This window comes from Mus caroli, unplaced genomic scaffold, assembly GCF_978045245.1.
Source record: "Mus caroli unplaced genomic scaffold, Mus_caroli_1 scaffold_3, whole genome shotgun sequence".
NCBI lineage: Eukaryota > Metazoa > Chordata > Mammalia > Rodentia > Muridae > Mus > Mus caroli.
This window is the reverse complement of record NW_028227258.1, coordinates 95,069,721-95,096,189: the sequence shown is the minus strand read 5'-3', so window position 1 is coordinate 95,096,189 and position 26,469 is coordinate 95,069,721. Positions and strand designations below refer to the sequence as shown.

The 26,469-nt window shown below is 43.0% G+C and overlaps 1 protein-coding gene across 1 annotated transcript in view; it reads left to right on the top strand.

Annotated features, from left to right (window-relative positions):
- Nucleotides 1-11,303: 11,303 nt before the first annotated feature.
- Gfm1 (G elongation factor mitochondrial 1) overlaps nt 11,304-26,469 on the top strand; it is a 41,860-nt gene continuing 26,694 nt past the window's right edge. Inside the window, exons 1-8 of the mRNA XM_021158645.2 lie at nt 11,304-11,518; nt 12,874-13,026; nt 14,726-14,858; nt 16,865-17,069; nt 18,927-19,043; nt 20,447-20,597; nt 21,603-21,757; nt 22,821-22,905. Of these exons, the coding sequence (XP_021014304.1) occupies nt 11,435-11,518; nt 12,874-13,026; nt 14,726-14,858; nt 16,865-17,069; nt 18,927-19,043; nt 20,447-20,597; nt 21,603-21,757; nt 22,821-22,905 (1,083 nt within the window). The 5' untranslated portion in view covers nt 11,304-11,434. The remainder of the gene's footprint in view (nt 11,519-12,873; nt 13,027-14,725; nt 14,859-16,864; nt 17,070-18,926; nt 19,044-20,446; nt 20,598-21,602; nt 21,758-22,820; nt 22,906-26,469) is intronic.

Sequence of the window (26,469 nt, the reverse complement as noted above, 5' to 3'; positions counted from 1 at the left end):
AAAGAAATTAGGGAAACAACACCCTTCACAATAGTCACAAATAATATAAAATACCTTGGTGTGACTCTAAGGAAGTGAAAGATCTGTATGATAAGAACTTCAAGTTTCTGAAGAAAGAAATCGAAGAAGATCCCAGAAGATTGAAAGATCTCCCATGCTCATGGATTGGCAGAATTAATATAGTAAAAATGGCTATCTTGCCAAAAGCAAACTACAGATTAAATGCAATCCCCATCAAAACTCCAACTCAATTCTTCACAGAGTTACAAAGGGCAATTTGCAAATTCATCTGGAATAACAAAAAACCTAGGATACCAAAAGCTATTCTCAACAATAAAAGAAATTCTGGCTGAATCACCATGCCGACCTCAAGTTGTACTACAGAGCAATTGTGATAAAAAACGAAACAAAACAAAACAAAACAAAAAAGTGCATGGTACTGGTACAGCAACAAACAGGTAGATCAATGGAATAGAACTGAAGACCCATAAATGAACCCACACACCTATGGTTACTTGATCTTTGACAAGGGAGCTAAAACCATCCAGTGAAAAAAAGACAGCATTTTCAACAATTGGTGCTGGCACAACTGGCGGTTATCATGTAGAAGAATGCGAACTGATCCATTCTTATCTCCTTGCACAAAGCTCAAGTCGAAGTGGATCAAGGAACTCCACATAAAACCAGAGACACTGAAACTTATAGAGGAGAAAGTGGGGAAAAGCCTGAAATATATAGGTACAGGTAAAAAATTCCTGAACAGAACAGCAATGGCTTGTGCTGTAAGATCGAGAATCGACAAATGGGACCTCATAAAATTGCAAAGCTTCTGTAAGTCAAAAGAAACTGTCATTAAGACAAAAAGGCCACCAACAGATTGGGAAGGAATCTTTACCAGTCCTAAATCAGATAGGGGACTAATATCCAATATATAACTCAAGAAGATGGACTCCACAAAATCAAATAACCCTATTAAAAATTGGGGTACAGAGCTAAACAAAGAATTCTCAACTGAGGAATACCGAATGGCTGAGAGGCACCTGAAAAAATGTTCAACATCCTTAATCATTAGGGAAATGCAAATCAAAACAACCTTGAGATTCCACCAGTCAGAATGACTAAGATCAAAAATTCAGGTGACAGCAGATGTTGGCAAGGATATGGAGAAAGAGGAATACTCCTCCATTGTTGGTGGGATTGCAAGCTGGTACAACCACTCTGGAAATCAATCTGGTGGTTCCTCAGAAAATTGGACATAGTACTACTGGAGGATCCAGCAATACCTCTCCTGGGCATATACCCAGAAGATGTTCCAACTTGTAATAAGGACACATGCTCCACTATGTTCATAGCAGCCTTATTTATAATAGCCAGAAGCTGGAAAGAACCCATATGTCCCTCAACAGAGGAATGGATACAGAAAATGTGGTACATTTTTACAATGGAGTACTACTCAGCTATTAAAAACAATGAATTTATGAAATTCTTAGGCAAATGGATGGATCTGGAGGATATCATCCTGAGTGAGGTAACCCAATCACAAAAGAACACATATGATATGCGCTCACTGGTAAGGGGATATTAGCCCAGAATCTTAGAATACCCAAGATACAGTTTGCAAAATACATGAAACTCTAGAAGAAGGAAGACCAAAGTGTGGATACTTTGTTCCTTCTTAGAATGGGGAACAAAATACCCATGGAAGGAGTTACAGAGACAAAGTTTGGAGGTGAGCAGGAAGGAAGGACCATCCAGAGACTGCCCCACCTGGGGATCCACCCCATATACAACCACCAAACCCAGACACTACTGCATATGCCAGCAAGATTTTGCTGACAGGACCCTGACATAGCTCTCTTGTGAGGCTATGACATTGCCTGGCAAATACAAAAGAGGATGCTCACAGTCATCTATTGGATGGAACACAGGGCCCTAGTGAAGGAGCCAATGAAAGTACCCAAGAGCGAAAGGGGTCTGCAACCCTATAGGAGAACAACAATATGAACTAACCAGTACCCCACACACACCAGAGCATTGTCTCTAGTGGCATATGTAGCAGAGAATGGCCTAGTCAGCCATCAATGGGAGGAGAGGTCTTGGGAAGATCATATGTCCCAGTACAGGGAAATGCCTGGGCCAGGAAGGAGGAGTGGGTGGGTTTTGGAGTGTGGCGGGGGTTGGGGGGTTGATAGGGGACTTTTGGGATAGCATTTGAAATGTAAATGAAGAAAATATCTAATAAAAATTAATTATTTATACATATATACATATACACGATTAGTATTTTATAAAACATTTTTACTTGAAAAAGAACAGAAATAATCAGTTTCATTTCAAGAAAATACGTTAAACTGCTAGTGTACATGAATTTCATTTTAATTTCTGTGTATGGTATAGAGTTTGTTCCATATCACACTTGTATAATTTATTAAATTTATATGTTCTTTCTCTTTAAATTTTTAATGTTGCATATTTTTGTCGTCAATGCTTAATGAGAGACTCCTGGTACACTAAAAAAAATCATTTTCTATTTTTGAAAACAAGTAATTGATTCATTAGATGTGCATTCCTGAGCAAGGTGGTAATAGCTCAATTGCTCCTCTTTTAGTTATTCCATTTAATAATTCAGTTATAGCCTTTTTACTCTAGAATTCATGCACTAACCTATCTTTATAGAAGTTGGGGGTGAAGTTTATAAGAATATAGAGAGCTTAGTTCTTTCATAATGTTTATCAAGGGAAAAAATCCTTTAAAAAGCCAGCATTATTCTATAAGCCTCATGATTTTCTAAAGAGTAAAACTGTGTTCACACTTCATTTGCTAACTTTAGTATATGCTTGTTAATTTTCCTGATTTTTATATTATGTACTTAATTGGTTATTAAAATTTTAAAAGTGTGTTCATTCATTTAATAACTAAAATTGAGCATGTACTAGTTAAAAGGGTCCTCTTATGCGTGGTTTAGTATACCAATAAGAGCATTGGGGTGGTGCACGACTTTAATCCCAGCTCTTGGGAGGCAGAGGCACATGGATTTGTGAGTTTGAGGCCAGCCTGGTCTACAAAGTGAGTTCCAGGACAGCCAGGGCTATACAGAGAAACTCTGTCTCGAAAAACCAAAAAAAAAAAAAAAAAAACGAAAACCCCTAATCACTAGGTTTCTCTGTCCCTTCTCCCTATGTGGTCATGTTGACTAAAAACTCTTTTTTTTTCTGCTTTTCACATTTAATTTGGCTCTTTTAAGTTAACAGATGATTGGGCCTGGCTTGGGACAAAGTTTGTGAGGACTTTGAGGACATGACCACTCCTAGATATAGTTGAGTAGAGTTTTAATTGTCAATATGAGGGAGAGCACAGCCAGAGACATCTGGAAGGATCCACACTGAATATGGCCAGCAGAATAGGCCAGGCCATTGGAGGAGAGAGGGAGAACAAGAGAGGTAGAGAAGAGAAAAGACCAGGAGCAAGCCATCCAGGAACTAAGAGGCCAAGAGAGCACATGGGAAACAAGAGAGCCTACAGCCAAAATAGCTGAGTTATTTAGGCATTCGATGCTGGAGGAGGGAATGAAGCCCTGTCCCTGGGGTGGAGAGATTTAGGATAGGGGGCTAGGTGGAAAGTGCTGGAAGAAGTCACAGGTTTTAAGTGAGACTTGTCCCAGGTTCCTTTGGGACCTGATAGTGACACACACCCCATCTCAAAATTTGATAACAGTTTCTTCCTGAGAACTTACACACACAATATACATGTATGAAATTGTCAAACTATGCATAAACCAGAAAGGTGGGCTATTTGGCTCCAGACCTGGAACACATCACAGAAGTTGCAATGGACTTATAGAATCTTTATCACAAGAGCATTTTTTTTTCTTAGAACCCACTAAACAGCTGGCAAGATACCACATGTTGTATCCCATGGCTCCAGGAAGGCTCATTCTCTGTAGTTTTTATAAAGAAACTCATGAGAGTACAAAGAATTGGTAAAGCCACTAAAGAAGAAATCCCTGGATCATATCAAATCCAGCTGTCATGATCCAAGTCTGATTTTTCCTCTGTCTTCTATATCTGACATATTTGTGAAATCTAATAGGACTATTATACCAGAAGTTAAAAGAAGCAGTAACAATAGCCTAAAAAATAAAGGTATTAGATGAGGAAAGGAAAGTACATTTTAACCAGCTAAAACCTCCGTATGTTTTTTAACTATATAGTGTTTCCCATCTGTCTATGTGTCTTGTACTCCATGAAATAATTCAAGTTAGCAGTAGTTAATATCTTTTTTAGCTTTTGTTATCTCTTTGCTAGTTTGATTCCATTACTATAACTTCATATGGAGTAGCTAGATTTTCCTTACTTTTATTGAAAGTACTTTTCTCACTCTTGCTCTTCCCTTCCTGTTCCTGATCTCTCCCTGTTCCCCTCCCCCTCTCTTTTCATGGCTGGCCTCTACTACTCTTCTCTGTCTCTGTGTCTCTGTATGTCTCTGTCTCTGTCTGTCTGTCTGTCTCCCCCTTTCTCTGCTGCTACTACCCTCTTGACTCCCCTCCCCATGCCCTGTATAAACTATTCTATACAAAAAAACTTTTCTCATATAATATATCCTGATTAGTTTCCCCTCCTTATTCTCCCAGTTCCTCCCTACCTCCCTTTCCATCTGAACCTGCTTCTGTCTTTCAATAGAAAATAAACAGGTTTCTAAGGGATAATAAAATATAATACAAAAAAATATAACAAGATAAAACAAGAAACAACACATCAGAATAGGATCAAACAAACAGAAGGAAGAGTCTAAGAGAAGGCACAAGAATCAGAAACCTGCTCGTTTCCACACTCAGAAACCCCATAAGATCATTAAACTGGAAGCCACAACATGTATACAAAGGACCTGGTACAGATTAGTGTAGACTCTTTGTATATTGCCTCAATCTGTGAGTTCATGTGAGCTTTGATCATGTGCATCTAGAGGGCCTTGTTCTGATGTCCTCCTTCCCTCTGGCCCTTATACTCTTTCTGCGTCCTCTTCCATGGGGTTCTTTGAGCCCTGAGGGGAGGGGTTTAGTGGAGAGATCTATAAAACTAACTTTTATTCCCCTGAAATAGTTGTCACCTCCAAGGCTTATTGCCTCTGCTAACCTAGGCCAAGTGTTGGAAACTTCTAGCCTCTATACAATCTAATCCAGGCCTAGAATGTTTTCATCCTCTGAAACTCACTGCTGAATAAGTCACCATGTGTATTTCTTTCTGAGGCCTGGCTGACTGGTCCAACTCAGCTGTTCTACAGGCTCCAATTCTTGTCTACACTGACTTATTCAGTCTGACTTATTTCCCTTATCTTCTTCTGAATTGCTCTGTTTGGCCTCCAACTCTGGCAAGCTGTTCCAATCTTCTGGCTCTTTCTCTCTTCAACTGTGTCTAGCTTGTTCTCTCTTCAATCTGTCTCTACAACTGTCCTGGTAAAACTGCCTCTTCTTCTCTTCACTGCTCTCTTAAGTAGCTCCCCTTTCTTCTCTCTTCTCGTGAGAGTTGAGCATATCCTATTCTGTCAAATCTTTCTCTGATTCATCACTTTGTTTGCCACTCAATTAGACTTTCATGCTTTCAAACATGGATGCTTTCTTATACAAACTAACTTTACCTTCACATTTAGAATTAAAGGTGTGTCCTAAGGGCATATTTGTATTCCAGCCAGAGGGATTAACGGTGTGTGCCAATGCTGAGTCACTCCACAACTAGAAACAGATTTGTTTTCGTTTGTTTGTTTGTTTTCCTGTAACCAACACAATCTCAGGGTTCACGGTGTGATTAAATATCCAGTGGCAGATATCCCATTCAGGGCTTAGCTTTCCCAGGTATCTCACTCTGCATAATGTCTATCTGTGGGTCTCTGTATTTGTTCCCCTCTGCTGCAGGAGGAAGCTTCTCTGCTGATGGAAGAGCAGTGTACTAATCTTTGATTACAGCTGAATGTCATTAGAAGTCATTTGATTGCTACATCCTTTCAATTAAATGACTATGTGGGATATAAAACCATGCCAGGAAGTTTGGTAAGGTAGGCGACTCCCAGCTCTCTGCCAGATTCCTGACTTGAAACACACGCCATGCTTCTCACAAAAGAAACATGCCCTATGGACACAGAGGCTCAAATCAGAGTTCTCCGTGCTAATGAGGTACCTAGAGGCCTGGAGGGCTTAGCCAATAAGCTTCTCTTCCCAGACATTCCTCCCTGCAAAAGGTATTCAATCTCAGGCCCACCCCAGAAGTTGGGTATGGTTTTATACATTCATTTTCTGCTATGACAATAAACTGTTTAGAACCACGGACTGTCTCTTTTGTCAAGATCCTCCATGAGGAACCTAGGGAAGGCCTTTGCCTACAGAGCTGCAGCTTTATTCTTCTGTAGAAGGCCTCTCTGCCCTCCCAGCCACAACTGCCACCAACCACCACCTGCCTCCACCAAGCCAAGGATAATCACCATGAGACAAGTTGGAGCATCCCCCCCCCCCACACACACACACACACTAGACACTGTCCCCAGCCCATGGCTCCCGACTCTGTTCTCTGCTCTTTCTCAACTGGATGTACAAGAGTCTGAGAACACTATAGCCGGGCCTCTTCACAGGCCTGGGAACCCCTAAACCAGTTCTGGCCTTCCCACATTTCAGATTGTGCTTTCTGACCCCCCAGAACAGTGTCTAAGCTCTTCCAAACAACCCAGCACCCTGGTGGCATGGGATAAGCGCAGTTAAACTCCCCACATTCCACCTCCCCAAGAGGCCCTGCCCAGCCTAGGAGCAGGCCTGGACAACAGACTGAAGAGATATTTGGTTTTTACTGTAGGTCGCTGGACGATCTAGTCTCAGGTTCTTGGTCACCCTAGCAGTGCCAGGTATGGGTTCCATCTTGTGGAATGGGCCTTAAGTCAAATCAGTTATTGGTTGGTTATTCCCACAAGTTTTGCGCCACCACTACACCAGCATAACTTGCAGGCAGGCCACCATTGTAAATCAATGGGTCTGTGGCTGGGCTGGTGTTTACATTTCTTTTGGTAGCATGCAGAGTACCTTTCTGTACACTAGAACATTGGGGTGAAGACTCTGTAGGCACCACTTGATTTCTCCATGTTCAATGAGGTCTCTAGGTGTTGTCCTCAGCAGTGAGGCTTTGCTGTCAATTCGTGGAGAACAATACATAGTCTTAACAACAAGCCTAGGTGCTTTGCTGACTTCCAGCAAGGACCCCTTTGACCAACCACTCAATTAGATGAACTGGAAATTTTATTTGATATCGAAAGATAGCCAGTTTGGGGTACTGTCTTCACTATTATTTAGAGATTTTATTTAGAGCACTTTCTTTTTTTTTTTTTTTTTTTTTTTTTTGTCTTGTGTTTTTGTTTTTCGAGACAGGGTTTCTCTGTGTAGTCCTGGCTGCTCTGGAATGCACTCTGTAGACCAGGCTGGCCTTGAACTCAGAAATCCACCTGCCTCTGCCTCCCAAGTGCTGGGACTAAAGGCATGTGCCACCACGCCCAGCTTCAGTTTCTAATAATATATGTCTATATTAGGTTTCTAATTTATTAGGTTTCCAGAATACCCCTCAAATGGCCCTTAAGTTTAGCTGTCTCTCCCCATATTCCTTCCTCATCTCCCTCTGCCCTTTCCCTCCCTACTCGACACTCCTTTTTCTCTGAGATCTATCTGTTCCCTCTAGTTCCTTTCTTTCTTTATTCACAACTTCTGTGATATTGTTAGATCTAGTGGGGAAACCCCCACCCAATTCCCGATTCGGCGTGCACCCAAAAAATCACGAAGGACCATCTCTTGATGTAATTACATGAGGACGTTTAATTAAGGAGCTCTGGACCGACATGTGTCCCACACAGAAGATAACGGATGTCGGATGTCGGCCCCGAGGCTCAAAAGCTAGGGGTTTTTATGGGGTAAGGGGCTTAGGGGTGTGGAAATCAGCATAGCAACATACTATTGGCTTATTCAAACATTAACAGAAAGATTACAGGGCACCAGGACTTTTGTTCCTGTGGGCTGGGGACTTATCTTTGTTCACATAGCAACCAGTTGATGTATGACTTTACCCGGCGTCAAGGGGCAGTAGACAGAGGGGAAGTTCCGGCCAGGTGGTGTTGACTCAGATAATATAGCCCTGCTGGTCCTTGCATACCTTTTCATCTTTACAGTCAAGATGTTCTTAGGAATGCCTTAACAACAGCCCTGCCCTGGCATGCCTGGGGGCTGTTCTGCTTTGTTCTCAGTCCCAGGCCGGGGCTGTGGGCTCCTAAACAACTTACAAGTTACAATATTTTATCTTCCTTCAATATTATATAGATTGTAGCGTCATTGGCATTGACTTAGCTACTCTTCACTTATCAGTGAATATATACCACATTTCTCTTTCTGGCTTACTTCACTCACGATGTTTTTTTACCTAGTCCCATCCTTTACCATCATTTCATTATTTCGTTTTTTTTTAAGTTGGAATATTCCATTATGGATATGTTCCACATTTCATTATCCATTTTTCTGGTGAGGCACATCTAGGTTCTTTGCAGTTCCTGGCTATTGTAAATAGAGCAGCAATGAGTATAGATAAGCAAGTGTCTCTACTGGTAGGATGAAGCAACCTTTGGGTCTATTTCCAAGAGTGGTATGGCTGGATCCTGAAGTAGATCAATTCCCATCTTCTTGAGGAACTACCACACTGATTTCCAAAACGGCTGCACAAGTTTGTGCACCTGTACAAATCACAGGTATAATCAAAGGTTATCATTGGTTGTTCCGAATCTAGGTAATACTTGCCAGCAAGGGTACAGAGCATTTCCAATGCTACATCTGTGAGTTGGGCGGATGTTATTAAAGAATGGTTCTGACATGGCTTTTTTATTTTACAAGAATAAGAGTTATGAAAGACATCACGGTGATTTATCATGTGATATCATGATAGATATTAAATACAATGAACTACGGGAGAAAGTACAGGGTGTGTGCAGATGTAGAAAGGGGTGAGGGAGCTGTTGAAACTTGTCGGGCAGAGGTGTACAAATTAAGAAGACAAATGACTTGAGGAACAATGAAAAGGAACAAGAGTGTTGGGTAGACATCAGTGACTGGGAATTTGGAACCAGTGTTCCATCTTTGGATGTCTTATTCTGTTCGGGTTTACAGATGAAGGTAGAAGGATACTGCAGACACAGAGCCCTCTAATGTTCCTCCTCTACAAGGAAGTACAGAAAGAAGTGTCACTGTGCCTTGGCCCCCAAGCTTTGTTCTCTTCTAACAATGCCTCCACCTGTACAGGGCTGAAGTATCCTGGAAAGAGAGCTGAATTTCCTTCCCAAAGAGCATTATGAAAACATTGAACTTGTACCTAACAAAATGAACCAATCCAAGTCAAACCAAAGTATAAATCGTTAGCACAGCTCTAGGCTCTGCCCAACAGCTACCTTGCAACAGTTTGCATCTATGCTCACCAGGTATGATCCAGGAGCTAGGCATATAAGAAGACCTCTTCCCTCTCCCTCCCACATGTCCCCTGTTGGACAGCTGGACCCTTTCTCCCTTCCTCGCTCCTCTTTCTTTCTGTCCTTCTCTGTCCCCCACTTTTTCTGCCTGTACTCTTTTTCCAGGTCCCCTTCCCTTCCCCCAATAAACTTCCTTTTATACTAAGCTGATTCCTCAGGGGGAACACCTCACCTTGGGGCGCTGAGGTGCTCCCTCCTGCCTGATCATTGCCACCTGTTTGTAAAAAACAACATAAAGGCAGGCTTATTAAAAGGTAGCAGTCTGGCGAGTTGACTAATCTCACAGGTGGAGGTCAGTAAAGTCTTTCGCCCAGGATAAAGCAAGGAGGTTTCATGGTGTGGTGATGAAGCATGGGATTATGCCCATATAAGGTTAAAAAAAAAAAAAGCTGAGCGCCTAGGCAGACTCTCCCAGGTGGGTAGCGGGAATCAGGAAGATGATGACCTGTTAGGCTGTAGTTTCCTTTGAGGGGTTGGGGAGCTTTTTCTCTGTGGTAGGATGGGGAAGGAGGGCACATAGGGTTCTGTAGCTGGGGGGTGGGGTAGGGTGGGGTGGGGTGTGATGAGCACGGGTTCCAGCCTAACAATACTAAAGTAGGGAGATCATTTTCTGCGGAGAGGGAATATGGTCTGGCTTGAAAAGATCCTTTTAGTCAGTGTGTGAGAGTTTACTGAAAAAACGGCAAAGACAAAAGTCTTGAAATCAACCCCGTTCTCATCACAGTAACCCCAGGAAGAAATAGCCCCGTGGAGAGGTGGAAGGAAATGGGAGGTTCGCCTATGCTGAGAGGCTTAGATTACAGGAGCCAGCAAGTGACTGCCCTCTTTGGCTAGGTCAACTGGATGGACGGAGATTCTTTTGCTAAGATGGAGACTGTATGAGGAGGTTTGGGGAAGACCAGAAGCTCTGTTTTAGATATGTCAACGTTTTAGAGGCCTTTAAGAAGCCCAGACAGAAGCGCCACGGGTGGTTTTGAAGATACATAGCTAGTATTACTGATGAACAATAAAGAAGGTTTTGAAAAATTTTATTTGTAATCCAACATATATCTACTCTCATTTCCTCCAGATTCTCTTTGAAGTATTTGTTTTTAAGATTTACTTATTATGTATACAGCTTTCTGCCTGCATGTATGCCTTGCAGGCCAGAAGAGGGCACCAGATCTCATTATAGGTGGTTGTGAGCCACCATGTGGTTGCTGGGAATTGAACTCAGGACCTCTGGAAGAGCAGACAGTGCTCTTAACCTCTGAGCCGTATCTCCAGCCCCTCCCCCAGATTCTCTGATGCTGTAGTAATGAATACATTTTTGTGTACTCCTTCCATTTAAATTGTTATAAACATTTTCCCATTGTCATGCAGGTAAAACAACTACGTTTAAAATCTGCAGCTTTTGTTTTGTTTTGTTTTATTGAAACAGGTTCTCACTGTCTAGTCCTGATTGGTCTGGAATTCTTTGCTGACCAGGCTATCTTGGAACTCATTAGTGATCCCTCTAGTTCTGCCTCTGAAGAGTTCTTATTAGACATGTGTGACGCCATACCCGGCACGGTTTTTTTTTTTATACAGCGATGGTTTTTAATTTTTTAATTTTTTATTTTTCCTTTAAAGACAAAGGAGCCAGAGTACCTGCCTCCGTAGTAATGACACCTCCCTGTGACAATCCTCTGCATAAACTACGCTTTCTCCTCCTGACCAGGAGAGGGCGCGCGCCACGTCGAGCTCAGACAGAGGTGCCTCTCCCTTGTCTTCCTCTGGCCGTCCTCCTGACCTTCCTCCCGGAAGTGCTCCTGCGGCTCGGGTTGCCGGCGTGACTTTGAGCATTTCCCGCTCTGCTGCCGGCGCTGAGCACCACCGATCACCTCAGAGCAGGAGCCTTGGAAGTGGCTGTTCCAGGCTTGCCATGCGGCTGCTGCGGGTCGCCGCAGCCCTGGGGCGTGGACCGTTCCCTCGGGTCCCTGCTGTCCTGGGCTGGCAGGGGAAGCAGGTACTGGTGCCAGAGAACCTTCCAGAGCAGGGCAGGTTAGCTACACCCTTCCTTACCTGGGGTCTTGAGCAGCGATTTCCCGAGCCCCGTAAGCCCTTGGGTATCCGCATGCCAGCTCGGCCTTGAGACCCGCAGCTCTGCGCTGGGGTCCCTCCTCTCCTGATGGGTGTGATCTACCTTAAAAAGAAGTGCCCCGAGTGAAGGTCAGATGAAAGTTAGTGTCCCCGGGGCTCGAATCCCGGATTTCGGACTCGTTATCCAGTGGTCCTCTTACTACTGGGTATGGTTGGATGCTCGCTGAGCGTGTGGGTTCTATTCAACATCCCGGGGCTCTTCTCTGGCCAAGTTTCCCAGTCAGGTGTATAGATTAAACTTTGTAAGTCTTTGGAGTGAGGTACTCAGAGCAGGGAAGCCGTTGGTAGACGTGACCCCTTACCTCTCATGGATACCTCGTTTGCTTTGCTACCAAGTGTCCCTGTGGTTTAACCATCTAAGCGCTTGTCAGCTGTCTTCTTTGACATGTGCCCAGTTTCCCTCTTCCCAGAAGTGTTTGACAAGCGTTTGGGTGTGCAGTTTTGTTTTGATTCAACAAATACATATTTCCCCCTCTCCGCACTGTAAAGCTGACAGGAACACCACCACCCCAAAAGGCACTTCCTTGTTTTCGTTCAGATGAAATTGGAAACCTTTTTTGGAGTTGTCTTGTGGCTGTTAGTTGGGTAGACCCATATGCCCCTAGCTACCTGGGAATTACAGGACGGGAGAAGACAGAGAACCTAAGGTACAATTCAATCTAAAACTTGTATTTCTTGTTAAAGTGGCCATTGAGAAGTATAGCTCTGACTTTTATGGTAGTGTGTATTTAAAAGTTAGAAGTGTGGATCGGCCAACCATAAGGGTAGTTGTCCAGTGTGGCAGCCTGAGTGTCAGTCAGTCTTGGGACCCACACAGTGGAGGGGTGATAACATAGCCATTTTGACCACCCCATGACTGCTCTTCCAGAGGAAGAGTTGAATGCCCAAAACTCACGTCTTTGCTCAGAACATCCATAACTCCAGCTCTAGGGGATGTGACCTTTCCGGCACCAGGCGTGCACGTGGTGCAGAGATATATATGCAAGCAAAACACATAATACACGAACCTTTAAAAGTCTCAAGTTTAAAACTAACATGTAGAAGCAGTAGTTGTGCTACTTTTATGAGTATTATTCAGAATTAAATCCAGGGCTCCTTAGATAATAGAGAGGTTGAGAATGCTTGCTTTGAGGATGAAAAAAACAAGTCTGTAGGTCACGTTTTTAATTGTGATCTCGTATAATAGGTGTGTTAAACTGAGCTTTTAAAACTGTTTCTCAGGCTGATTGGAAGACCCGCCGATGGTGTTCGTCAGGGCCAGTTCCCAATGAAAAAATACGAAACATTGGGATCTCGGCACACATTGATTCCGGGAAGACGACGCTAACAGAACGGGTGCTGTACTACACTGGCAGGATTGCCACGATGCACGAGGTGTGTGCTTAGCGGTCGATTCCAGAGCGATTCAGAAATTGATTTTAATTCTACTGTTGTTATAGTTTCATAAGTTTCAGAAAACCTTGTTTTAGGATGAAAACTGGGCAGGTGCAGGGTAGTGGTTCTCTACCTTCCTAATGCTGAGAGCATTTAACACAGCCTCATGCTGTGGTGACCACCAGCCATAAAATTACATTTGTTGCTACTTCATAACTGAATGGTAATATGCATATCTGTGTTTTCCAATGTTATTGGGCAACCCTTGTGAAAGGGTCGTTCCATCTCAGAGGGATCACAACCCACAGGATGGGAACCACTGCCATAAAATTACATTTGTTGCTACTTCATAACTGAATGGTAATATGCATATCTGTGTTTTCCAATGTTATTGGGCAACCCTTGTGAAAGGGTCGTTCCATCTCAGAGGGATCACAACCCACAGGATGGGAACCACTGCCACAGATGCTCCTTAGCCAAAGTCAGATGAACAAAGAGGAGAGGTCAAGCTGGCTTGAGATGTTACTGTGTATTCACAACCTCTCTAGAAGTGATTGATGACTGTGAGTATCCTGGGTTGATGCTGAGATGGCATGACAGACCCTTACACAGCTGTCACAACAGTCTTACACATGTCAGTGAGCCAGAAAATGTTTGTAATGTTAAATGGAAAGTGAATCTCAAAAGGTGCTGTCGATGTAAAAACAAAACAAAACACACAGCTTTCATCTTAAAGGAAATCAGAGTTTTTATCTGGAGCCATTTTGAGTGACTATGGCTCAGAAACACAGGTTGTCCCAAATTTAATGTTCTAACATGCAAGCAGTTTCATGATGTTCTAATTTTATAGAACAAAGAAAGTCAGAGATCAAGGCAAGTTTAAAATGCATTGGTGGGCACACCAGAGAGGCAAGGACAATGAGATGGGGAACTATTCTATAGGCCCAAGATGACATTCTTAGCTTTAGGACTGGCAGAAGCTACTGTCCTGCTAAGTTAATAGCATCTAAGAGGTTTTCGTTTATTCTCATGAGGTGTTATTTCAGATACACGGTTGGGCAAGGCACAGCCCAGCACGGGGTAAGTAGTCCCTGAACCTGCATGATTCCAATTCTCCCCAGTGGGAAATTCTGATGGGTCCATCATACTCTGCAGATAGACTCCTTCCAGGAGGTCTGCAGTCCCAGCCAGACATGGCTTCTTTTCAGGAAGTTTCAACCACAGCACTGAATACAAGCTCTATAAAAACCTAACAGAAAAGCATTGTTTAAAATGTTGGCCCTCGAAGATACTGCCAAACCACTGAGTGACTTAACTCTAGGTCAGGCTGTTCTTCAGCCAAAGGGCATCCGCTAAACCATATCCTTTAAAAGCTAAACACTCCCATTTTGTGCTCACAGTCTGAGGAGAGCAGCAGAGAGGTCTGCTGCCTGAATATCATGAGTTCGTAGACTCTGGAAAGCCAGCAGCCAGCAGTTCAGGGGAAGCAGATGGTGGTCCCCAAGTGCTTGTCAGCTGCCAACAAGGAAAAACTGAGTATGGGAGCCGAGACAGGAAACAAGAGCTTTATGAAACGATGCGGTTATAGGATTGGGCTTATCTCACACTTGCATATGTTAGCTTTGATTTCTGGTTCTGTTTTAGTCAAGATTTCTTTCTGGGATGAAAGAAAAATGTGAGTTCTTGTGTTCATGTTTAGGTGAAAGGTAAAGATGGAGTTGGTGCTGTCATGGATTCCATGGAGCTGGAGAGGCAGCGAGGGATCACGATCCAGTCAGCAGCGACGTATACCATGTGGAAAGACATCAATATCAACATCATAGACACTCCAGGTAAGTGGGCCCTTTGTTTTGTGTTTTCTTGAAGCAATGTATATGTAATTCTTTTTACTACCATGATCCAGTTCATCTTTGAGGATCAGATTTTAAAAGTGCAAAACTGAATTCCTACCAGATTTGGGACTTAAAGCACTTCGTCTGTCTGTATGTCGCTTCTTTGAAAAATAACATTAAGAAAGTAAGAAGAGCTCTCCCGTTGCCATAGCTCCCCCTAATGTCCTTTAGAAATAATCCTGTTGAGCCTTGAACCCAATACACAAGATTGAAGACATGAGGAATCTACATCACAGTTTAAAGATGCGTGTAATGAGCAGAGATGAGGGACTTCTCACAGTGTCCTGGGTTGTCTGTCTCTGCCAGCTTGACATGCTGTCTGCAGATGTGTCTGTCAGGCATTTTATTGATTGCTAATTGATAGAGGCCAAACCTACTGGGGCATAACTTCCCCCAACCCCACTCCCTGGCCTGCATGCAGGTGGACCTACGTGAGAGATATAAAAAAGCGTGCTGAGAAGGCAGTAAGCGGCCCCAGTGGTTTCTGCCTTAGTTCGTAGGCACCGGTTTCCCTCGTGATGGACTGTAACCTCTGAGCCAAGTGTGAAGTCTTTCCTTCCCAAATTGCTTTTGGTCATGATGTTTTATCAAAGAAATAGAAAACTAAATACAGAACTTGGTACAGGTTGTGGATTCTGCTGTGACATCCCTGACCATGTTGGTTTTGGAGAGGGTTGGGGAAGGACTTTGGAATTTTGAACTGAGAAAGTCGTTGAGTGCTTAGAACTTAATAGGCTATTGTGGGTGCTTAGAAAGTAGGAATGCTGAACAAGCTGTCAATGAGCGAGGCCTGGCTGGTGAAGATTCAGAGAAGCAAAGACTATATCAGGGCCACCTGTGTGATGTTTTGAGCTGAGATTATACGGTGTCTAGTCAGCTGGGGCTATAGAATCAGTTGTGGTAGTAAGCAGCACTAAAGTAAAATATTTGCTTTGCTGGGACAGTCGATGCTTGTCAGCTGGAGGGGAGAAGTTAGCAGTTTGGAACTTTTACATTGTTGAATTTTGCTTTTGCTTTGCTATGATTATGACTGTGCCCTGACTCTTTCCTCTTGGAGTAAGACACTATTTAACTTGTTTTTTTGATTATTTTCTTTTCCAGCAACCAACAGTTATGAGATCTTAGATACTTAAGATAGACTTTATACTTTTGAAAGAAACACTGGTTTTTACAGACTGAGACATTTAAGGTTATGCGTTATATTGTGATACTTATAGTAACATGAGGGCTTGAGGATAAACAAGAAGGAAGACCTTATTGTGTACGATTGTTGTGCTGTTGTGCCGGGCGTGGTGGCGCACGCCTTTGATCCCAGCACTTGGGAGGCAGAGGCAGGAGAATTTCTGAGTTCGAGGCCAGCCTGGTCTATAGAGTGAGTTCCAGGACAGCCAGGGCTACACAGAGAAACCCTATCTCGAAAAACAAACAAGCAAACAAACAAGCAAACAAAAGATGGTTGTGTTGTTAGGTGGGGCTGACAGGGGATCAAGTGTCTTGGTTAGTTCTTTGTCACCTTGACACAAGCTAGAGACAACTGGGAACAGGAACCTCAGCTTGTGAAAATACCCACACCGTTCGCCTGGAGGAAAGTGGGGGTGGGGGGATGTTCTTAATTGCTAAGAAATGGAAGGGCCCAGGCCCCTGGGTTGTTGTTACCCTGGAGACGAGTGATCTTGGGGCATGTCAGAGAGTGTGCTGAGCTCATCACCAGGAGCCAATGAGTGAGCAGCCCTGGGGTTGGCTCCTGGTCCTGCCTTGAGTTCCTACCTTGGCTTCTGAGGATGGACTATAACTTGTTTGCCATATAACCTTTGCGCCCATGTTGGTTTTGGTCAGTATTCTATCACAGCAATAGGAAACCTAACCTAACCAAATAGAAACTAGTTTGTATATTAAAAATTCACACTGTTCTTTAAAACCCTCCCTTGCTGCTCTGTCTCCTTTAGGCCACGTGGACTTTACCATAGAAGTGGAAAGAGCCCTGCGGGTCCTGGATGGTGCGGTCCTTGTTCTCTGTGCGGTTGGCGGAGTCCAGTGCCAGACCATGACAGTCAGTCGTCAGATGAAGCGCTACAACGTTCCCTTTTTAACCTTCATTAACAAACTGGACCGAATGGGCTCTAACCCATCCAGGGCCCTCCAACAAATGAGGTACTGAGCCTGCAGCATGCCGGCTTTCACATTCAGGACAATTAATTCCATTATTAAGTTGTTTCTTTCTTGATTGCATTTCTGTGATCTTAGTAAGTGGAACACAGTCTCAGTGGTTTAATTTACCCTGTGACTCATTAGCTTCTTTCTCTGTGAAATGGGGAAAATGTGTCTTGTATTTCTAGTGTAGTTGACTCCAGAGAACTGTGCTGCTGTGCTACCGCTGGGGAAGCTGTAGATGCTGGGAGTGCTTGTGTTTTCTTTAGATAAAGCAGAGGAAGGTTTTGTCCTTAACAAATGTAGCAATGCAGCATTGTGCCCCTATCAGATTTTACCCAGCAGAGCTGATGGGCACGGGCTGAACCCCTTGTGGTGGTAAGTGGGCTATGAACCGTATATCTGATGAGAAAACATCTGTCAGAGGATGTGCTTGCAAATGTGAAAGTGGTGTCTGTCTTCTTTGGGTGTTTGAAGTATCTTTTGGTAAGAGTAGGCAGTGCTTGGTGGTTATTGGTGGTTAACACTAGATGAACTCCTTTTACTAGTTCTTGTCCTGATTTTAGGAAACTTCTCTTTCTCTGTGACTTGATGACTTTGGCTCTTTGTGTGATTTCTGTGTGTCTTTTCTCAGTTTGCAGCTCTCACGGAGCAGATTTTGGGACCTTTGGATCTGGCCTTCATGTATCATCTTCTGTCATGCTTTCTCTCCCTCTTAGGCACTGGCTCATGAGAGAGCTCCTTTCTATTCAGTGTGTGTGTGTGTGTGTGTGTGTGTGTGAGAATGACGAGGGAATCAAAGGACAGCTTTGTGGTGGTTTGGGCCTTCCATGTTTACATGTGCTCTAGTAATTGGATTTTTCAAGCTTTTTATCAAGATTACATGTCGTTAGCAATTGAGCAGTCATATCCGCCCATTACTGACATTACTTTCAAACATGGCTACATCCTTGTATAAACTAACTTTACCTTCACTGTTTGAGATTAATGGTGTGTACTAAGGGCATATCTGTTTTCCAGCCGGAGGGATTAAAGGTGTGTGCCAAGGTTTGTGCCATACCACAACTAGAAGCAGGTTTTTTTCAGCAAAGAACTCAATCTTGGGAACAAATATCCTGCAACACTTTATTTATATGTATGTGGGTCTCTGTATTGTGTATACCGTGCATGCAGATATACAGGGAGGGGAGAAGGAGGTGTTGGGTCTCCTGGAGCTGGAGTTACAGGCATTTGTGAACTCCCTGGCAGGTCCTCTAGAAGAGCAGCAAGTGCTCTTACCACAGAGTCATCTTTCCAGCCCCAAATCTTAGTATTTTGCAAGCTCTTGACTTTCTTCAAATACTTGTAGTTCTTAGCTCTCTGTGTATAGTTACACAGAGAGGCCTAGTGTGTGCTAAATGGTGCCAACTAGAGCATGTTTCTTCTCAAGGTGGAGTCTCTACTGGTAACTGCAGTCTGTTCAGTGAGTCTAGTTGTAGGCTGACGTGAGTGTTCCTTGAACTCTCTCACTGAAAGGTTGACTCTCTGTCACTTGGTTTAAGAGTGAGAACTAGGCTCTGCTGTCCCACTGTCTCTTAATGTCCTGGTCATCTGCAACTCTTCTTCTGTCTTTCCCTTCTGCTTCTGGGTGAGCACACTGGGGAGTCTGTGGTGAGAGATTACTCTGTGTTCTGTGTTGTTGGCACGGGCTTGCTTTTTAGCTCCCTGAGTTTAGGTGTCTGTTTCAATCGCTGCCTGTCTTCTCTTCTGCTGCGGCGCCTCAGCCCTGATGTCTGCCATGGTTCTTTTGTTTCCCTTTTGCCTTTTGTCATTTCAAAATAATTTTGAGAGAAGAAGCAAATAAATGTTTTTGTTTTTCAGATCTAAACTAAATCACAATGCTGCATTTGTACAAATACCCATTGGTTTAGAGGGTGATTTTAAGGGAATTATAGACCTCATTGAAGAACGAGCTATTTACTTTGATGGAGACTTTGGGTAAGTCCTAAAGTACTAAAATCTTAAATCTTGATGTTTGAAAGACATCAAAGAAAAGGAAGACATAAGTTAAATATAGACTAATTATCTCTTTGAAATGTGACTGAATGTTATTCTCTCGGGTGATTTTAATGACTGGATTGTAATGTAAATGCAGTCTGATATGCAGGAAATCTGATATGTGACCTGCAAGGGAGTCAAGACCCACAGGTTGAGAAAGCCAGACCTGATGGCACACGCTCACTCTCCTAGCACTTGGGGGCTGAGTCAGGAGCAAGCTGAAGGCCAGCACTGGTGACACAGCAGGATTCTGTCTCAGAGCCCACCCCACCCACTTCAAGCAAGTGGCAGGCTTCAGCATAGACAAACGGCTGTCCTGTCTTAAAGCCTTTGGGTCTTACTTCACTTGTTAATAGAATTTTCAAAAGCTTAATCTTCAGGCTTCAAATAGGTTAGCTTGAAAACTAGCTTATGATTGCTTAGTTTGTTTAAACTAGCTTTCTTATCTAAAAATGCAGATAGTAGAAACTTTTGTATGGGTGTTAGCAGATCTCCAGTTTCATGCTGCTGTAATTCGGGTATTAAATATATGGTCATTTTTTTTCTTTTCTTTCCAGCTAGATGGCAGTAAAAATAGTCCCGTAGCCACACTGAAAAGAATTATAACTTCTCAGAATTATAACTTGATAACTTTTCTAGGTGTTTTTTGTTATTTTTCCTTTTTTTGAGACAAGTCTCTCTATGTAGTCCTGGCTGGCCTGGAACTTGCCTTGTAGACCAGGCTGTTCTCAAACTTACTGAGATTGACTGCCTCTGCCTCCTGAGTCCTGGGATCAAAGGCGTGTGCCACCACACTTGGCTCCCAAGTCATTGTTTTGACCATGTGTTCTGTGGCTCATTTTAATCTCTAGAATAAGATAAGCCAGTTTGTATTAAATTGGGAAGAATTTTATATTTCATCATGTATCATTAGAAAAATCTGATATGTAGAAAAATAGACTATGATGCCTATTATAACAAAGGATCACTATAACATAAAGGATTATTATGACATAAAGGATTATTACAACATAAAGGATTATTATAACATTAAGGATTACTATAACATAAAGGATTATTATAACATAAAGACTTTGTTTCCCTCGTAGCTGACTGTGTTGAATGTAGGCACTTCTGTTCACTGGTGGTCCACTCTGAGCAAGTTACTTGGTCCATGGAGTGGTTTCGCCCAAGGTCCTATCTGAGTTATAACCATGCATGTTGTCTTATTTGCTGTTTGGGTGCAGAGACCTCAGAGCTGTCCCCAGACCATCAGGGACCTTAGTTGTTAGCCATACCTTTGATGTGTGCATGTTTAACTGAACGTTCCTAGAGTTACGAAAGTAAAGCATTCTTTGTCTTAGTCAGATTGTTCGATATGATGAGATTCCGGCTGAATTTCGGGCCGCAGCCGCTGACCACCGGCAGGAGCTCATTGAGTGTGTTGCTAACTCAGATGAGCAGCTTGGTGAGCTCTTTCTGGAAGAAAAGATCCCCTCAGTTTCCGACTTAAAGGCAAGTCTTAAAATAGGTCTTCTTAAAAACATTGTTTGGGTGTTTTGCCTGCATGCAGTGCCTTTGGAGGCCAGAAGAAGGCATTGTGTTCCCTGGAACGGGAGTTGCGAATGATTGTGAATGGCCATGTGGGAGCTTGAATCTGTCTACTGTCCTCAGGAAGCCATTTTTGAGTCCTTGAAACAGCACAAGTGTTGTTGAGGTGATTTTCGACAGTCGCAGAGAGCAGGGATCAGTCTGTGTTCACTGGCGCTCAGCTCGCAGACTCTTCTCCTTCAGCCCAGGGCCAGCCTGTGAAATGGTTTCTCCCCCAGTCAGTGAGGGTCTTCCACCTCAATGCATGTTATCTGAGTAATCCCCCAAAGACGTTTCCAGAGGTTTACAACACCCCTCCCCCCCACGCCCCCTGGGATTCTGAACTGTGCATTAAAACTAATCCTCACAAAGGTTTACAGTAAAAAGGCTCCTATCCCATAAAACCATTTCTCTGCCCCATACTAAAACATGTTAATTTCTGATAGATTTTCCCAGAGATTTTGCTTTGGTTTTTGTTTATTTTGTTTTTGAGAGAAGGTCTTACTATGCAACCTTAACTGGTTGGCCTTGTACTCATAGAGATTCAACTGCCTCTACCTCCCGAGTGCTGGGACTAATGGTATGTGCTTCCATACCCAGTTCTGTGTGTATCTTTTTCCTCTTATAAAGTTATTAGCATTCAGTTTACAGTATTCTATGATCTACTTTATATGTATGAATCTCTTTTGATACCAGATTAAAAAGAATGATTTTAAGAGTGTCAAAAAGTAATTGTCCCATAAATCAGCTACTGGCGCTCTTATACAAAAAGCAATTTTTCCCTGTTTTTCAATATGCCGGCTGGGTTATTGAGCTGTTATTTTTGTCTCTTTTCTGGAGCCAGCACTCTGGCCCATCAGTTCATTCTGTTTGTCATCACTGACCTGCAGCATACATTATTAACACGAATCGTTTTCTCTTATTCTGTAGCAAGCAATCCGGAGAGCTACTCTGAGTCGATCCTTCAGTCCTGTATTTTTGGGAAGTGCTTTGAAAAACAAAGGAGTTCAACCTCTTTTGGACGCTGTTTTAGAATACCTGCCCAATCCATCTGAGGTCCAGAATTACGCTATACTCAATCAGAAGTAAGTATTGCCGCCTGAGCCTCGGTTTATGGAAAGATCCTGGAATACTAGCACACTATGGAAAAGTTTAAGGACTGTTCTTTCATTTATTTTTGAGATTTCCTTTCCTCTTTCACAAAAATCACCATTTTTAGTTGGCTGTCACTTTCGGTGTACGGGAGATACTGACTGCACAGGTGGGTTCCCATATCATTAGTGACTTAGGAGCATGATTTGTTTTATTCTCTCTCAAAAGTTTAAAGTATTAATTTTTAAAAAAAATTTGGTATCATTCATTTTCAGTTATAGCATCTTTTTAGTTTAAAAAAAATGAAATTTAGGTCAGTGAGATAGCATGTCAGATACAGGTGTCAGCTACCGAGCTTCATGGGCTCAGTTTAACTCCCAGGATCCACATGGTGGAAGGGGAGAACCAACTCACAGAAGTCCTCAGGCTCCTCATGCATGCCCCCCACCCCAGCCATGCATAAAATAAAATAACACAGAATAAAGGAAATGTAAAGCAACAAGGAAGGCCACCTCTGTAAGGCTCTCACAGGTCATTACTTTACCAGAGTTCAGCGTTTTAATCTACACTGGTCCTGTCTATAGTTACAAACCTTCAGGACTCATTCTTCCTGAACTCTTTCTGGGAGACTTATTTGTGTGTAAACCAGAGATTGTCAGCAAACATATTCTTTTCTCCTTGCTAAGAACAAATTGATATGGACGAAGTATTAAGGGCTGGATAGATGGCTCAGTGGGCAAGCATGCTTGCTGAGGAAGCGTAAAGATGCAAGAAAGAGCCACGTTTGGTGGTGTGCTTGTGATACTAGTGATGTGGGAAGGGCCTGTGTGGAGACAGGAGGATGTCTGGGCTGTGCTGGCTGCCAGCCCAGCTGCAGGTTCAGTGAGAGACCCTGTCTCAGAAGAGTAAGGCCGAGAGTGACCACAGGACACCCCTGGCCTCCATGCACAGTTGTAGATACATGCATACATTCATGTGTGCTCACCACCACACATTCACTACACACAGAAAGATTACATGTTATATTTTATAGTTTTATATTTCTTTCATTTTCAGTGACTCAAAAGAGAAGACCAAAATCTTAATGAACCCCCAAAGAGATGATTCGCACCCATTTGTAGGCCTGGCTTTTAAACTGGAGGTGAGTTGCTGTTTAACTTACTTACTGCTGTCTGTAGACGTTTTCTTTTACTGGACTTGTAGCCCTGTTATAAAATGACTCTGTGTGAGGTTGTTCCTTGCTTTTGAATGCAGTAACTCTTTACAGTGTTAAAGTGTAAGGTTTTCAGAAATCATACTCTACATAATTTTACCTCAGTATTTTCATTTAATACAGACATAATCCATATTTCTATAAATTGTTTGAACATTTACTCCCATTTTGTGTTCTCGGGTAGGGTCTTGTGTGTAGCCCAGGCTGGCCCAGAGATTGGCAATTCTCTTGCTCTAGGGTCCTGAGAGCTGGGATTACAAGCGTGTCCTTCCATGGCCAGCTTAACATTTAAACATTTTAAATGATGGTTGGATCTTGTATTAAATAGCTGGGCGGGGGTGGCAAAACACCTTTAATCTGAACACTTGGGAAGTAGAGACATGTGGATCTCTAAATTCAAGGCCAGCCTGTTTTACATAGTAGGACAGCCAAGGCTACATAGAGAGACCCTGTCTCAGAAAAGTAAAACAAACACACAAAAAACCAAAACCAGTGTATTAAGTAAATTGGCTTAAAATTATCTAATTATTGAACATTGTTATAATAACCTTTTTAGAAAAAACAGTTGTCCTGAGTCAGTTATGAAGGAACTCAAACTTGCCCTATTTTTTGAACCTGTAATGTATAGATAGTTGGAAATGAGATGTGCAGCTCTTGCGGTTTGTGTGTGAGTGGGGTGTAACTTACAATGTAGTATTATTTAGGCTTTAACAGGTAAGGTGCTTACTTATTTTAATGATGGACTTGTTTTGGCCTATGGATGCCAAAGAGGGTTTGATCCTCTGGAGTTAGAGTTACAAACTATTGTTAATCACTGTGTGGTACTGGGAAGTAAACCTGGGTCCTCTACAAGAGCAACAGGCGTTCCTAACTGCTGAGCCATCGCTCCAGCCAAAATACCTACCTATTTTTCTTTTCTTCTTCTTTTTTTTTTTTTTTTTGACATGGGAAGTTGTAGTTTTTAAAAATACACACTTTTTAGATTTGACAAAAAATGATAAAGAATTACAGAGAATGCATTCCATTTCCTCTTAGTAAACAGCAGCTAATGGCAACCAATGGAACAATGTTAATTTATTATTAATAAAACCCACATTTATTCAAGTACTTATGGTCATTGCCTATATCCCCTTTCTGATTGTATCCCATTCAGCTAACACATTAGATCACGTTATCCTGTCCTCTTAGGCTCCTGTCACAGCTAGTTTTATGTCACCTTGGCATAAGCTGGTAACGGGAACTTGAGTTGAGAAAAGACTCCTACCAGACTGGCCTGTGGTGCTTGTTCTTGAGTGATGAGTGATGTGGCTGATACCATCCCCGGGGTTGGTGGTTCTGGTTCTAGGAGGCAGGCTGAGCAGACCAGGGGCGCAAGCAGGCCAGGCTCGGCACCAGCATGGCCTCTGCAACCGCTCCTGACTTCCGCAGTGCTGCGTGTGTTAACTGGAAGCCTTCCTCCCTGGTCACACCGACGACCATGGCGATTATTACTGCAGTGGAGACCCTGACACAGCTCCTGTGACTCTCTTAGATTTTTTTTTTCTCCCTCTTTCCACATCGTTGACATTTTAGGGAAGTAGTCAAGGATGCTTTTCCATCTGAGACTCTGATGTGCCTGTGAGGATTAGATTGGGGTGGGGTGACAGAATGGCGGCAAAGGAAATGCCATTCTTGTTTGCTGTTATGCTAACCTTCCTCACTTTGGGTCCTTTGTCAGGGTCCTTCTGTATAATTGCCCTTCATTTCTCTCCCCTTCTCACTACACTCTTTAAAAAGAAGTCATTATGTTTGGTTGTTAAGTACCTTCTCATGAGGAGAGAAACAAGCATCTACCACCCAGATAGGGCACCAGTGACAGAGCAAGCTGATGCACCTGCCTGAGTCCATCAAGCTTGGTGGGCCAGTGAGTTTACTGGGGCAGCCTGCAGGAGCATGGGTGGGCCTTGGACAGCTGCAGTACCCAGCACTCAGCACCCAGCACCCAGCCAGCCCTTTGTGGTTGAGGCCTCCTGAGAGCTGCATCTGTGGAGGTCTCTGCCCACTTGGCAGGCTGCAGCACACACCCAGTGTCTGTTCTTCCCCAGAACCTTTCTGCTTCTTGCCACAGGGAGGTGGGGCTCCTGAAACTTAACAACTTTCTGAGCTCCCTGAGTCCGGCAAGGTTTCTTCGTTTCCTGAGTCTCATGTGCCAGACTCTTGTCTCCAGGTGGGAATGTGGAGGAAATGGTTCAGTTTGGAGGAAATAGCTGCTTTCTATGTGTCGATAGAGCAGCTGTATTTTGTTTAAGCTTTATTTTTCATTAGTGTTCATGTGTGAAGGTGTAGGCACATGGGTGCAGGAGCCCACAGAGGCCAGAAGAGGGCACCAGATCCCATAGAGTTACTGGCAGTACGAGCTGCCCACTGTGGGTGTTGGGACCTAAACTCAGGTCCTGGACAAGCCACACATGCTATTAACCACTGAGCCATTTCTTGTCTGCGTTTCTTTTTTATAAATGTAAATAATAACGTTTATTCTTTTATTATTTAGACCAAAGTGTTTTACTTATTTATACCAACTTGACAACAAACTGGATTTTTAAAAGCAGTTAGCGACTTAAACTTCGTAGTGCACTGTCAGTCTGCTCATTGTTCTTTTCATGTGTCACTTGGGGACTCTGTGTATTTTGTTGACACGTCCTTTTACGTTTCTGGTTTTGTCTTTGCATTGTTAATACAACTGGAATGTGTTCGGATGTGTGTTGTTAGGGCAACACATTTCTCTTCCTGATACTTCCTTTTTACATGTTTAAATATAGACTTCTTTTTTAGTGAACATTTTTTTAAAGATTTATTTATTATTATTATATCTAAGTACACTGTAGCTAACTGTCTTTAGATGCACCAGAAGAGGGCATTCAGATCTCATTACGGATGGTTATGAGCCACCATGTGGTTTCTGGGATTTGAACTCAGGACCTTTGGAAGAGCAGTCGATGCTCTTAACCATTGAGCCATCTCTCCAGCCCCTTCAGTGAACATTTTTATCTGATAATTTTATTCATGCCTGCAATGGATTTTGATCATATGTAACCCAAACCTCTTCCCATTCCCCTGGACCCATTCAGTGCCTTCCCCTCTTGTGTTAATATCCCTCTAAAAAAGATTTACTTATTTATGTGTATATTCTATGCTTATAGGTGTTTTGACTGTAATTACATCTGCACACCAGAAGAGGGCACTAGATCCCATAGGACTACAGTTATAGAGGCCATGAACTGGCATGTGGGTGCTGGAACTCAACTCAGGACCTCCCTCAGGAAAAGCAGTGTTCCTAACCGCTGGGCCATCCCACAGAGCACAGACAGTGCTTAACCACATGTGCGTAGGTGTGAGGCGAGGGCGCCTACCAGTCGCTATGCCCGTGTTTCTAGAGATGCTCCACGTTAAATGCTGACAATGTGAAATTTGAAGCTAGGAAACACAGGAGAGAGAACATGAGACGCTTGTCTT